A 14242-nucleotide genomic window follows, 5' to 3' on the forward strand; every position below is an offset into this window, starting at 1 on the left:
AAACCAACTGAGCGCAGGCTCGCAGCCGAGGGCTCCATCCCGGGTCGATCCTGCCGACTGCACCCGTCAGTACACAGCCCCTGCCCCGCCTCTGGATGGGGGTGCTCGGGGTGCTCCCCCCGAAGTCCCTGGAGCCCTTTGTGCACTCGGGTGCCCTCGGGCCGGGTCCGCACGGGCTCCGCGAGGGGCCGAAGAGCCGCGGTACCGGGAGCGGGGACCCGGGGCGGGGGGGAGCGCTCGGCCGGGCTTGGGCTCCGCGCTCTGCTCCTCCCCTGGAGCAGGGGGAAGCTCCGCACCTGCGGCGGGACGGGACGGGACGGGACGGGCAGGGCCGGAGGCGGTGCCGCTGCCAGCGGAGGGGTTTGTGGCGAGCGCTGACGGCGGCGGGGACCGTGCGCGCCCGGGGCTCTGCCCCCGCTGCGCTGAACCGGAGCTGCCGCCGCTCTCGTTGGCATCCTCAGCGCTGAGGTCCCGGCGCTGAGCCGGGGAGCTGCTCCCTCCCACAGCGCGGGGCTGCTGGGCTGGGAAGGACTCGTTCTCGCACCGGCTGCGCCCTCTCATCGCTGTGGATATGAGCCTCTCGTCCGGATTCATTCAGCCCCAGCACCATAAATAAGGTTCTGTTGGTTTGGGTTTTGCTGTGTGTTTGTGTTTGTGTGTGTGTTTGTGTGTGTGTGTTTGTGTGTGTGTTTGTGTGTGTGTGTTTGTGTGTGTGTTTGTGTGTGTGTGTTTGTGTGTGTGTGTGTGTGTTTGTGTGTGTGTTTGTGTGTGTGTTTGTGTGTGTTTGTGTGTGTGTTTGTGTGTGTTTGTGTGTGTGTTTGTGTTTGTTTGTGTGTGTTTGTGTGTGTGTTTGTGTGTGTTTGTGTGTGTTTGTGTGTGTGTTTGTGTGTGTGTGTTTGTGTGTGTGTGTGTGTGTGTGTTTGTGTGTGTTTGTGTGTGTTTGTGTGTGTTTGTGTGTGTTTGTGTGTGTGTGTGTGTTTGTGTGTGTGTGTTTGTGTGTTTGTGTGTGTTTGTGTGTGTTTGTGTGTGTTTGCCGTGTTTTGTTTTACTCCGCGGCTGGGGAGCTGCAAGGGGCTGCCAGACTAAGGTTTAAGAGGAAAAGAACGAGAAAGCTCGCAGCGTTGTGTTAGTGCACCGGGTGTCTGAGCATGGAGCAGGGCTTCACTGCTTTCCTTGTCGGGAGCAGGCTGAAGTCGCTGACAGGGTCGACCTGCGATCCCTGGGTTTTCACGGCGAGGAACGTACCGACTGCCCCAGGACTTCCCCGCTGCAGCAAGCGTAGGATTTGTCAGCAGGCACCACACTGACCCGTGCTGCTGCACGGAGGGTTCGGGCTGGAGGCAAAGCGCAGCCACCGGTGGTTTCGTGGCCCCACCGGGACTCTTGGCTGGGCACCGTGTGCTGGCCAAGGGCTCGGGGCGTTCTGGTGCGACACGGGGTGCCGGGGGTACCGCCTGCCATGTGTTTGCCTCCGGTGTGCCTGGAGGAGGGGGACATCCTCACGGGTGCAGCAGGGCTGCCTGCACCGCGTGTGCAGTGCTTTAGAAGCCTGTGAAGTGGAAGGAGCTGTTTTCTGTATTGCACACGCAATTCCCTCTGTATTTTTCAATGCAGAAAAAGCTGAGGGATCCAAAACCTGCAGCGCTGGTAGATGAGCAGCTTCAGCTGCAGCAGACCCAGCCCAAGAGCTGGGGAGCACCTTTGTGCTGCAGAGGACACAGCCATAAACGCCAGCCCGCAGCTGGCAGCAGGCTCGGCTCCTTTGTTGGCAATAGTTCATGAGGGTTTCCTGCCCAGCCCTGCTCCTACCTGTCTGCTGCTACTGAAGCGTGACTTGTATTCGTTACGCTAAATGCCTTTTCTTACTTACAGCACTAACAGTGGATCAGTCCGGATTCAGTGCACAAAGGAGCTGGAGGAGTCTGTGAGCGATGCCCCACTGTGGTCTCGGATCAGCAGTTACTGGTGAAAATCCAGGGGTGCTGAGCACCCTGTGGGTGCTGACATCTGCTCACCAGGGTCACCCCTGTGTGGGGTTCTCGTGCCTTTGTGCCAGGCTGGGACCAGCGTTGCTGAGGAGCTGGGAGAGGCTGAGCATGAGGGAGAGGGAAGAGATGTGGTGGGGACGATTGTGCTGCTCGCACTGAGTCACAGGCATGGGGACCGCAGCTAAAACCTACAGTGTGTTAGGCCCTTGGAGGCTTCTGAGCCTGTGATGGAAGCCTCAGAACTCACCTAGCACTGAAGCAGGGGTATTCATCCCTCGAAAAGAGCACCCTCAGCCACTGAACAGGAGCGGTCGACTCACACCCCATGGTTTGTGCTCATAAATGCAGAGAGCTCTGCCATGAAAGGCAGCTCAGGTGAGAACTCATTCCAGGCTGGTCTGGTTCCCAGTGTGAGCCACGGGTGTTTGCAGTGTCCCATGGGTACCTCGGTGTAAGGTATTCCAGAAGCTGTTGCCATCTCCCTGGCTCTGCTGGATGCAGTGAGAGGTGCCTGAAGGCACATCTGGGATCCTCTTCCTCCCTGGGCTGGTTCCTGGCATCTGCGTGCCATTGGGTAAGGGATTGGCCTCAGGCAGGGAAGGGTTCAGAGAGCAGAAGGGGCTGGCCAGGGAGGCGTGAGATGCTATCGGAACTGGGAGAAGTGGTTTCCTACCCTGGGAAGCCAGTCCTGGTTTGGGCAAATCATTCACAAATGATGCTGGACTCCAGCCATGGATTGGCTTGGCTGGGCAGGAAGGTGGAGGATAGGCTACGGATTTCAACCCTTTTGGCTCGTGTGCCTCTCTTTCGATTGCTGTTGTCCTGATTTGCTGCAGGTAGCTCCTTTTTCCTTCTCTTGTCACAGGTGCTGTTTCAGCAGTGGGTTTGAAGGTGAACTTCCCATAGGTCTGGCCAGAGGAGCTGGTTGTGCTGGGTTTTCCCTCTTCCCTCTGGGCTATGCCTGTCACAGGAGCTCAATCCACAGCCCCTCTGAGCAGCTCTGGGGGCCACAGCTGAGCTCTGGGCTCCAGCAGCCTGGTGGGGTTTGTCCATTCCAGTTCAAACCCTGGTTCTGACATAACATTTACAAGGTTTCTAATCCAAGTGTGCCTGAGATCCTGGCCTGGAACCAGTGGGAAAACACCTCTGGCTTGTTTTGCTTCCGTGCGCTGCCTGCAGAGGCAGCCCTGCCCTGCAGGAGCCACCGTGTTTTTATGGTGTGGATGCGCTTTGCTGGTCGCGGTGGAGCTGCTGGAGCTCCTGTGAATAAGTGCATTCACACAGAGGGGGAGGAGGGGGGTGTGTGGCCCAGTGTTTTAAGGCAGAAAGTTGGACTTGGGAACTCTGCAGTTCCTAGCCCAGTTTAGACCTTGCTCCTGGGCAAGTTTCTGACAAAGCCTCTCTGGTTCGTGTTTGTGGGCACGGCTCTTGAAGCGAGGGCATTCCTGTCTGGGGACCTGCCTTCACTGCCCCGGTCTTCATCGTCTGCGGGAGCTGAGCTGTTCCAGCCCCTCTCAGTGTAATTGTAGCCAGGTACAATGACTGCTGTTTGTTCTTGGTGCTGCTACTGCACGGTGCAGTTGCCTGCAGCTTGTGTAACTGACTTGGCAGGGAAAGGAAATGCTTTTAATCTGTGTTTTAACAACAGCTGAACCTGGAGAGCTCATGTCAGGACCTGAGACAAACGCTCACATATAGGTGCTGGTCCGAGCTGGGGACACGTAGGACACAGGCTCCACAGAGAGCCGGGTGTTCGCCTCAGGCCATGGCTATGCCTCAGCTCCCAGGAGCCGATTGAACTTGAGGTTTTTTTTTCCTCCTTCTTCCCTCTTTTGAGCCTCACAAGGTAAATTCAGGCACATTCCGGTCTCTCTGCAGCACTGGGTTCATTGCTTCTGAAAATACAGCTTGCCTCTACCCCCGGCGATATTCCCTGTTCCCGTGGCTCGTGATGCTGCTGGAAGCACGTGGCTGCATGGCCATGAGGCTGTTTGCACCCACGATTATGAGTTACGGGGTTTCGGGAGCTGAAGCCGAGTTGGTGACTCTCCATCGTGAGGCTGTTTCCCTGCCATGCTGTGCCATGGATGCCCGGTTGAGTCCCTCAGTGCTGGAAGCGGCCAGGCACAATGAAACACACCGGTTCAAAGCACACGACAGGGAATCTGGCTGCAAAGACAGGGAATGTCAGCGAGGCAGGAGGGGAGCTGAAACACCATCCACTGCCTGGGGCAGATCCCAGGCCAGGTCCCTGTGCTTGGGCTCAGTTACTTGAGGGGAGAAGAGCTCTGGGCTTCCTTAGGAGGATTAACTCCTCCCTGGGATGGAAGTGAGTTTGCTGCTTAGGCTGATGTGTGAGCTGAGCTGGACCTCAGACAGTGTGCACTGGACCTCAGGCAGACATGCCTTAGCATAGAGCTCCTGTGGCGTGGCAGCAGGGTTCATGTGGATGGTGGTAGCTGACTCCTCAGCCTCTTCCTTCCCACATAAAGGATGGGGATGGGTCTGTGGTGTGGAATTCTTGCAAGAGAACAAATCAGATTCAGTCACCTGCCAGGACACCCACAGCTCCTGTGGTACAAAGTCCTTTCCCCTCATTTAACAGAACCCGGCTGCCTCTTGGGCTTCTTCAATGACATTTTGGCATTTGCTTATTGAAATGAATGCTTTATACCTCTGACAATTTGCCCCTCCTCACATAGCTCCAGCACCCTGGTAGTGTTCATGTGAACTCAGCTCTTGGTGGCCTTTTGATTGTGCAAGATGGTTTTCACATGGCACTTGTTCATTTACATCTGCAAGAGGACCTGAGGGAACAAATCCCAGTCTAAATAACCCAGACAATATTCCCTTTCCTAGCCAGTATACTGAGACACCCAGGAGTCAAGCAAACCAGAGCTGGGTTTGGTTGTCCCATTCCTCAGTGGGTTTTGTGATTTAAGACCAGCCCCGTTGACACTGTTGGGAAGGGGATGGAGCCCCAGCACGGCAGAGCTGGCAGCCAGTGCTCTTCCTTAGACCTGTGTGAGTGAGGAGAGAAAAATCACCTTGGTTTTCAGCCTGTGTTTGGCCACACTACACACAGAAAACACTGCCTGTGCAGCAGAGCAGTTGAAAGGGTGAATGAATTCTCTAGTGAAGCTTCTGGGATAAACCCCATGTATATTCCTGCTGGAAACAACAGCTGATTTGTGTAGTTTAAAGCCTGCACACAGCTCAATGCAGACCTCCCTTTCCAAGGTGGCGAAGCACTGGTGCCTCTTCCTGCCCAGCACCTGCCTCCTGCAGGGAGTTGGCTCCCAAAGTCCTGCTCTCCTGCAAAAACCTCAGTCCGAAGGCTCTGTTCCCCATCTCCCCTCTCCTGTAACTGCAGGAGCTGCTTGACAGGTGAGCTCTGATCCAAGCGAGTGAGCAGGGGCAGGGCAGGTGCAAGGTGTATCAATGGGGGCATTGCTGCCGCTTGCCAAAACAACCTCTCGTGGATCTGCCCGGCTGTTTGGAATGGAAACGTGCCCAAAGCTTCACTTTATGGAAACGTTTCCAGCTCCATAACACGGGAATGTGCCCCCAGCCCCGAGAGCTGCGGGTGAGCTGGAGGCCCTCAAACCCCCCCGGCCAAGGTGTGCCATGTGTCAGAGAGGAAGAATGTGGTGTGGTTGCTGTCTCAAAGTCCACCTCTGCTCCCCTGCTCTACAGCTTCTAGTGACCACCCTTGATTCCCCAAATGCTTTTCTAAGCAAAGGATCCAGCTGGGAATACCCTGAACCTGGGGGGTTCCCAGGGGGTTTGGTGGACTTTGCTGGGTCCTTGAGTTGCACAGCGTGGGCTTGGCCAGGCATAATCCGGATGACTGTTGGGAGGGGAGCGGAACTGAGGCTGGCTGTAGGTAAAGGGGGAACCTGTGCCTCCCACCCCAGCCTGAGACACAGACCTTGGACCTCTTGACTTGCTGCACAGTGCAGAAAACCCAAAGATTTGATTCATTCTCCAAGCTACATCCTGGACTTGTTACACCCTGCCAGATAAAGTCATCCTTTCTGTAACGCGCGGTTTCACTGACAACAACAAGAATTCTTCAGTTAGAGGTGTGACTCAGGCACAAATAGCTCACCATTACCAGGGTGGTTTGAACCAGATTGCAGTAGGTATGAGTACAACATGGCTTAATATTGAAATATTCAGCCTTATTTTTTTGGGGGGGTTATTCTAATAGGCAGAGGAGGAGAAAACCCCTTCTGTAACTCTGGAATTTGTGCTCTTCTAGTCAGGAGCAGCAAGGTAAAAGCTGGATGTGGCTTTTTCTGTATTATGCCTATGGTCAAAACACTTGCTCGGGTTTCCCCAGCCTGCAGCAGGATGGAGCCTCTTCAGCCTCCTCTTGACGGTGGTACAACCTGCACTGAGTGGATGGGTGGGAAGCAGACGGGTGCCCAGGCTCCTCCAAGGCATGTGTGAATCCTTCTGCTGTGGTATAATAAAGGCAAACTCTAAAGACAAAACAGTTCTTTCAGCATGGACAGATCTACAACTACAGTTGATGATCATGTTGCTGGATTAACTTGGCCTTGGCTAGACAAAGGAATCATTCAGCCAGGGGAGAATGACCCAGTTACAGGCTTGAAACAGAGTTAATTTGGTTTTTAGATTAAAAGAAAAACCTGGAACCTTTTTAACTTCAGGGGATCGAAGTATTTGATGAATGGACCTTGCAATTCGGATCCTCCCTACCCAGGCAGGCGCTGACCCTGTCCCTTGCTGCTGGTTACTGACCTCTCTCGTTCCTCCTCTCTGCGAGGAGCCTCCCAAGTACACACCGTGTGTTGACTCAGCCACCGGCCTCCCCACCCCGAAACAACCTCGCCTGTCAGGAGCAGTCAGAGCTGTGTCCTCCTTCCCTCCCAGACCTGCAGCCTGCCACAACCTGGGATTTGTTCGCTCAATGCTGCTTTGCAGAAACCTGTAGGAAAACCTCAAGGGGGGGAAAAGGAAGGGAAGGGAAAGGCCCTTTCAAATTTCCAGTTCTTTTTATTACCGACTGATTTCTGTCCACTTAATAATTTAATTTTCTGGCTATTCTATCTCTTGTGCTGTGTAAAATTGAAGCCACTAAGAACATGCCACAGATGCACAGTACCCCAATGGAGTATAACAGAGCAGGGCAGAGTCCTGCCTGGTTGTACTGGGCACCATCTGAAACAAGGAACCTCAATTCCAGTATCAGGTGTTGAAGAATAATTTCGATGGGGAGTTTGAGCGCATTAGCTCTCTGAAGCTGGGAGCTGAAATGGTTTCAGAGGTCTGTTTGAAGTGGTATCACACCCTTCTCAGGCTGAAGGAGGCTTTTAATGGCTCAGGTTACTGGTCACATTTAGAAAACATTTGGAAAACGCTTATAAAATCAGCAAACACACGCTGCTCTTTCTAGAGCAGCAGTTTTTCCTCCCCAGATGCAGGAGCAGACATGGGTTCAGCTTTGGGCACTTGCCCTCTTCCAGTAACAGACTGGGGTGACACTGGCATGAGTGAGGCGCTGGTTAAACTTGCATCAGCTTCCTATCATAGTCACACTGCAATCTTTTCCTGTCATGGGTCAGTGTTGTTTGTCGTGTAACCTTCAGAACTTCCAGTTAGGGGTTAAATGGTTTTTCTTCTTCAGGTTAGATGCTTGAAACTACTTAATTCTATTCTATAAAGGAGTTTTTAATCCTTTAAGTGCAGGCTCCTTTACTTAAAGACATGTTACTGAATACTGAATTGTTCACTTCACTTGTGCAATGATTTGAATCTCAACCTGAAATGATAATCTGAAATCCTAAAGCATTTAAAATACATATTTACCCAAAGCTTGTATAACAGCAATAATATATAGATAACAATGCATGAGTTTGTATCTTATTTTAGCCTTCTAATTCCAAGCAGTGTGTGCTTTAAGGCAAGTTGCTCCAGACTAGGTTGTAGCAAAGCCACCACTGATTTCAGCAGAGCCAGATTTTCACCTCGAAGGAAATCTGAAGAACCCCAGTCCAGTGACTGCGCACTTAGTGGCCCCGAATCTTTGATGGAGTGTTGCCTAATTATCACTGTCAAATGCTGGTTAATGTTTTATGAACTCACTCTTCTTTTTCCCTCCTGCAGCTGACTCAAGATGACGACAGCCGCACCACTGGTCAATAACACCCAGCTCTCGGTAAACGTGACCACAAAGTCTCAAGAACAAAGCCTCTATCAAAGTAAGAAACACACTGGGGAGGTGGCTGTATTTGCCTTATTTTAAGTGGACCTTGAACTTCGCAAACTTCAAACCGTACAATGACAACTTTGTACATAAGGCTTCTTTCCCTTTCTGCTTCCCTGCCAGGCTCTGGAGCCATAGTTGCTGCCATTGTAGTAGGAGTGATTATCATTTTTACAGTGGTTCTGCTCATACTGAAAACATACAACAGGTATGTGCCAAGCTCTGTACTTCACTGAGAAAGGATGAACCAAGGTCACTGCTGAGTGTGCTTTCACCTAATGGACCATTTCAGTATTGGTTGCTGCAAGTTTCCAGGAGATGCTAAGCTAACTTGACTGAAATCCCTGCCTCTCCCTGCTGCTGTTCTGTGACTGAAGTGCTGGGAAGCGGGAGGAGATTCGTGATGGAGGATGCTGGATGGAAGCTGTTCCTAGAGGTCCCTGTTGACACAAGGGAGCATTCTGGTGTGCATCGTGGCTGCCAGAGGAGCTTGATTTTGCACTTTTCAGGGTGCTGGGTTACACTTACATGCTCTAGGAGCCCTGAGTTGCCATTTAGTATCTTTGGGATGAAATCCTGTCTTGTATGGACTTTTAAGAAGCTGTTTGATGTAACCTGCTTCTGCAGCAGTCTTCCCAAGACTTACCAGCTCTAGTGACCATCTCATTTTTGCCTTTACAGACGCATGAGAGTGAAACGGGAGCTGGAGCCCAAACCCACCAAAGCAGCAATGTCGCCTGCATTAGGGCAGCCCAGCCACAGCCTGCCTCAGCATCCCACAGTGACCTTCATACCTGTGGATATCCACATGCAGAACAGGTAACTGGGAACACTTGTCCTCCCCGTGAGCAGAGTGGTGGAATTCTCATTTGTGTGGATCTGGGACTCCTCAGCAAAGTGAATCTGCATTTGGAGCTGTTACTCTGTCTACAGATTGTAATTAATCCCACTTCCTGTCTTTGAGAGGAGAAATAAAGGGTCTGGATGTTTCCCCTGTGACTGAAATCAAGTGGTGGAGGCATGTGAATCACCAGCAACGCAGCGAGCTGCCTCACAGAGCTCTGGGCGTGAGGGACCAAACATACTGAGGAGGAGAAGATGGGCACTCTTCTGTGGAGCTTTTTGTGTTTTACAAAGACTGATGATAAATGGGAAGAAACCTTTGGACATGAACCTGGGTTGATTTATGTGAAGTGGGTTTGTAGCCTCGGTTATACATGATGGATGGTACAGGAAGTATCAAACCTGTATTTATCCTTACCTTCTGTTTTTCTAACACTACGCATGTAAGGTTTGACATAAAAAAGGGACTTTTTATTTTCAAGTATTTAAAAGCATTTCTTTGCTGTTGGTAACCTTTCCCTTCCAAACAGACTCGGTGTCTCGGTGTTTTCACTCTCACATGGGGAGTTGCTTTTGGTTCACTATCAAATGTTTTGTTGTACACAAACCCTTTAACTGCAGAAGTGAACACAGAAAGGCAGCGAAAGCACCAAGGCTTCATCTGCACAACCCGCATCCTGAGGCGCTTCGTTCTCCAACACAGACCAGGCTTGAACTATTTTTAGGTATTTTTTCTTCTAGAAAATAACTGCCAGTGATGTTGTTTTGCAAGTGTGATGACTGTGGGTGTGCAGTAATGCAACGAAGACATTCCCAAGGACCTTCACAGCCCACAGAGTGCCAACACACTGCAGCATTGTCAGATGTGGAGTGGCGATGGTCCCAAGCAGCCCTGAGGCAGGGAGGACTGGGAAGAAGCTGAAGTGGGGCATTTTACCTCTTTCTGGGGAGCTGTAGAGAAAGGAGTGACCATTTTCTAACAGTATGTATCCCCAAGAACTTCCAACGTGCGGCTGACCTCGACCAGGTCATCTTTACTAACTGGTGTTTTTGTGCAGAAACTGAATTCGATTACTTTGCTTTTTGTTTTTTGTATGAAACTGGAGCACAGTTTGAATTCCAAACTAAATATTAAGACAGCTGTTTGTTGTAAATATTTCACTTGTCCTAGTTCTCTAACTTGGAGTCGGCCTCCTCTTTCTATCTCTGGGCAGCTGAGGATGTTGCCTGAGCATGTTTCACTTCTCAAAGCCATGATCTTTAGGAAACATAAGCCCCATCTTAGAGGTATTTTTAACGTTACCAGCCAGGGCTACTTCTAGCAAATTTTGGTTACTTTCCATTGACAGAATTTAAGCACAGGGAAGCTCACTTTTTGCTTCACTGCAGCAGAATAAGCAGTGCTACAGCAATTCTGGACTGGTAGGATTACTTGTAATAATAATAATTGGCAGCATTACTGCTTTGGCCACACTAGGGTGGCTCAATCTGAACAACTCAAAAGCGTGCTGTTTTACCAGTGAAATTTGCCTCATCCTGGCACAGCCAGGGAGGCCCCACGGATCCATCCTCCCTCCTGCCAGCAAAACCCAGAACTGTGCTGACCAGGCAAAATCACCTTCTTAAGAAACAGAACTCACTCTGTTCCCACTGCGCTGCCACTTAACACTTGTGCAGCTTGTTGTGGACAGAACAGTTTTCCAGGCACGGTCCCACACTGCCCTTGTCCTACAGTAGTAACTGTTCCAGTGCCAATTCCACCTGCCCTGTCCAGTTACCCAGCTCCCACTTTCAAACCTGCCCTGAGTTGCTATCAGGTAAACCTGCTGCTTAGAAAACCCCAAGCTAACAAAAGCACCTGAAAGCCGATACCAAATTGGTCTATTAGAGACATCCAAGACTCTGGAAGCCTTTGGAGAGAACACGCAAAGCAAGTGGAATGCTCACTTGTGATTCAAACTCATTAGAGATGGTCCACGAAGCCCTGCAAACTAATACAAAGCTGATCAGTTAGAGGCACAAAAGCATCCTTCTGCTTAGCAGTGTAGTGACATGATCTTGGCAGTCCTGGGGTACAGTTTGGACTTCATCTTAAAGGTCTTTTCCAACCGAGTTGATTCTATGATACACAGGCTTCCTGTGTGCTCTGGTCAAGTATGTCTCTTTACAACACCCCGGCGGGGCTGTATTCAGCAGACAATGGGCACAGGTGGGCATATAAATAATGACTGCACGTTTCCCTAAGGGCACAGTCGGGAGGGGTCTGTGCTGGGTCGTGCAAGGATTACCGTGGGTTTTTTCATTCTTTTCACCTGGAAGTCCTCTCGCAGGCCCGCGCAATTCCCTCCCCCAAGTCCACGGCTAAAGCGTTCCCACCTCTCGCTGCTGCCGTCACCCCCCGCTCCGGCCGCTGCGCTGGGCCGAGCCCGCAGCTCCACCTCGCGTCCGCTCCGGCTGCCGCTCGCCTCGCCCTGCAGTCCCCCCGGTGCCGCTGCCGACTGCACAGCGACACCCGCTCTGGGCGGATGGACTCGTTCTCCCCGGCTCCTTCCCGTCCCACAAGCACTTGGTTCTCCAGGAGCCGTGGTGCTGCACTACCGAGCGCCTGCAGAGCCGCGCGCTGTTAAACCTCACTTCGTAGCGAGAAACCCAACGTTTCCTTTTGAACTATAGCTTATTTCACACAGCCCCCCACGCCGGGCCGTTACTGCGGACAAACCTTCATTAACTTCCCGTTAATTACTTATTTAACCCCGGCACGGACACCCGCCCTCACGCGCTACCTCACGACCGCCTCCCCCCTTTACCCTCCGCGCGTGCGCGCCGGCCGCGAGGTCACCTGACCCGCGCCCCTCGCGCGCGCCCCGGGCCGGCAACATCTCGCGAGAGGAAGGCTCACATCTCCCCCTTCCCCCCCCCCCCCCCCCCCGCGCGAGGACGTCTCGCAGCCGCCCCTTCACCCCGGCGGAACGTCGCTCCTTCTGATTGGTCGTCCTCCGCGCGCGCTCCGGCCCTCCGCGGCAGTGGGAGCCAATCGGGAGGCGCGGAGAGCCTCTGCGGAGCGCCCGGCCCCGCCCTTCCGTCCCGGCCTCTCCCCTCCCCGAGCGCCGAGCGTGCGTAGGGGCGTGCAGCGCGCGGGGCACGCCGGGACGTGCAGCGCGCGCGGCCGGAGGAGGCGGAGGAGGCAAGATGGACGCGGGGTTCTTCCGCGTAAGTGCCGGCCCCGGGGCGGGCGGGGAGCGGTGGGGTCGGCCCCGGGGAAGGGGGATGTGCGGCGGAGCCAGGCCGGACCGCCGCGGGCCAAGCCGCAGGCGCCGCGCTCCGCCGAGGAGCGGAGCCGTGCCCCCGCCCCCGCCCTGCGCAGGCTCCTGTGAGGAGCCGCCGCGAAGAAAATGGCGGCGGGAGGAGGCCGGGGCGGCTTGGGCCAGGCGCGGAGTTGGGGGAACCGGCAGAAGGGGGACTCGGCGCCGCAGGCAGAGCTCGGCGGAGGGGGCGGCTGGGCTGTGCGCCGCGGGGACACCTGCGCCCGTAGCGCGGCCTCTGCCGAGGGCCCCGGCGCGGCCTGGTACTGCCGGTTCTTGAGCTGGGCTCCAGGGCGGCGACCCCGCGGGAGGAATAGGGGCTCCAGCGGCCGCGGGGCTGGCCTGGCCTGGGCGGGCGTGTGTCGCAGTCCGGGCACAGCGTGACGGCCCTGACCGGCGGTGGGAAGCCAGGCCCAGGGGGGTGCGAAGCGGACCCGCCTTTGCAGTGAAATGCACGTCGGTGTCCCCGTTCCGAGCAAATAAACCAAACTGCCCTTGGTTAGAGGGGAGCCTTAAACTGTGACACGAAGGTTATGTGTATTCAAAGCAAAAAGAAGTTGCTCTTTATCTTTAGGCTGGTATTTATTTTCTTTTATAATAATTATTTCTTTTCTTTTCTTACAGCTCTGCTGTATTTCCTGCAGAGACTCTTAACCCGTAGCCTGCCCGGGGTATCTTTCTTTTCAGCCTTTTATTCCGTTAATAGAATGAACCAATTTTTGGGAATTTCTTGACAATTTTTAAAGCCAGCTTAATTCTACAAGATTCAGTCACCTGTTCAGCCCCAGTTTTATTATTTTTCTTGCAGCTGGGGTGCTTTTGAGACATGAGGGCACACAGAACCCTCCACTTAATTCCATTTTCTGTTAATGCGTAGAAAAAAATCACTGAGTTAAATCTACACTTGTTCTGTCTAATGCAGTTGTGAAAGAGTATACAGGTGAAGTAGTTGGAATTGATGGCAGAATGAATGGGACTGGAAACACATTAGATTTGAAATCTAATATTCTTTTAAACTGGCCTGTGGAAGGTGACTGTATAAAACCAATGATAGAGCCCTGACAAGGGGCCTGTAAGCAGCATCCTGGACTGGGTTCAGGAGAAACCCATGTTCTTGTGGGAACTGGAGCAGAGCAGGAGTTTGGACTCACCTTATCAAGTAAACTGCTCTTAATCCTTTCGGGTCTTCACAGTGCTGTAAGGTGGTCAGTGCAGATGACTATGGCTCTGCCTTGAAATGCCTGTGATAGAGTGTTCTGCCTCTTGTTTGGTTCCCTTTCCTGCTTGCCAAGTGTTGCAAATGGGCTGAGGAAAACTTCAGTCCTTTCAGTTTCATTTCTGGGTTGTAAAAGAGAAGTAAAGAAACAAATAAAGTACATTCAATTGCTGAGTGCTGTGACAAGTGTTGTGTACATGTTGCTACTGTGTAAGCCACACAGCATACTGCAGGTATTATAAAGAGTTTTAAACAGACTTAATCCTGGTAAGTGCCTCTGCCACAATCAGTCTTTAGGATTCCTGTGTTCCAGAACAGCAAACGGGAGTGTTAATAGCTTTCAGTATCTGATGACTTTTAGCATGTGACCTTGCTAATACAAGGTGCTTTTGATCCAGGGGAGTGGTTGGCTTACTTTAGGATTTGAGCTTTTCCTTACAGTCTTTTGGTTCCTCAGCAGCTTGTAGTATTGCTGGTACTCAACCTCTTCTTGCATGCACAGGAAATTGCAGGTATTAAATTCCCCAGTTTTCTATCAGCCAGGTTGGTTTCCTGGATAAACTTCACATGAAGTGCGAACTGTGCCTTTGTTCTGAACCATTAACAGGTCATTGGGATCTGGATGCTGTTCTTCACATCCTCCTCTTCACGTGTGCTT

At 52.5% G+C, this 14242-nt stretch overlaps 2 protein-coding genes across 17 annotated transcripts in view; both read left to right on the top strand.

The window, feature by feature from the left end:
- Window positions 1-496: 496 nt before the first annotated feature.
- Window positions 497-9228, top strand: NCMAP (non-compact myelin associated protein). 3 transcript variants are annotated; one of them, XM_061480174.1, is made up of 4 exons: window positions 497-617; window positions 8124-8218; window positions 8347-8431; window positions 8905-9228. In XM_061480174.1, the coding sequence occupies exons 2-4, from the start codon at window positions 8134-8136 to the stop codon at window positions 9044-9046; spliced, it is 312 nt and encodes a 103-aa protein (XP_061336158.1). In that variant the 5' UTR covers window positions 497-617; window positions 8124-8133; the 3' UTR covers window positions 9047-9228. The 3 variants fall into 3 exon arrangements, with proteins under 3 accessions (XP_061336158.1, XP_061336159.1, XP_061336157.1); XM_061480175.1 differs by lacking the exon at window positions 497-617 and adding an exon at window positions 5667-6133; XM_061480173.1 differs by lacking the exon at window positions 497-617 and having other exon boundaries at window positions 7861-8218.
- A 2960-nt stretch (window positions 9229-12188) lies between these two features.
- The window catches only part of SRRM1 (serine and arginine repetitive matrix 1), a 16351-nt gene continuing 14297 nt past the window's right edge, over window positions 12189-14242 (top strand). For 12 of the 14 annotated variants that reach the window (XM_061480247.1, XM_061480248.1, XM_061480253.1 and 9 more), the window contains exon 1: window positions 12189-12276. In XM_061480247.1, the coding sequence (XP_061336231.1) occupies window positions 12256-12276 (21 nt within the window). In that variant the 5' untranslated portion in view covers window positions 12189-12255. Of the gene's footprint in view, window positions 12277-12992; window positions 13040-14242 lie in introns of all 14 variants that reach the window. The other 2 variants (XM_061480261.1, XM_061480260.1) reach the window with 1 other exon arrangement.

The sequence above is a fragment of the Pezoporus flaviventris genome, unplaced genomic scaffold (assembly GCF_033815535.1).
Source record: "Pezoporus flaviventris isolate CSIRO_AGI_PZ_B2104156 unplaced genomic scaffold, CSIRO_AGI_Pfla_v1 ptg000176l, whole genome shotgun sequence".
NCBI classification, from domain to species: domain Eukaryota; kingdom Metazoa; phylum Chordata; class Aves; order Psittaciformes; family Psittacidae; genus Pezoporus; species Pezoporus flaviventris.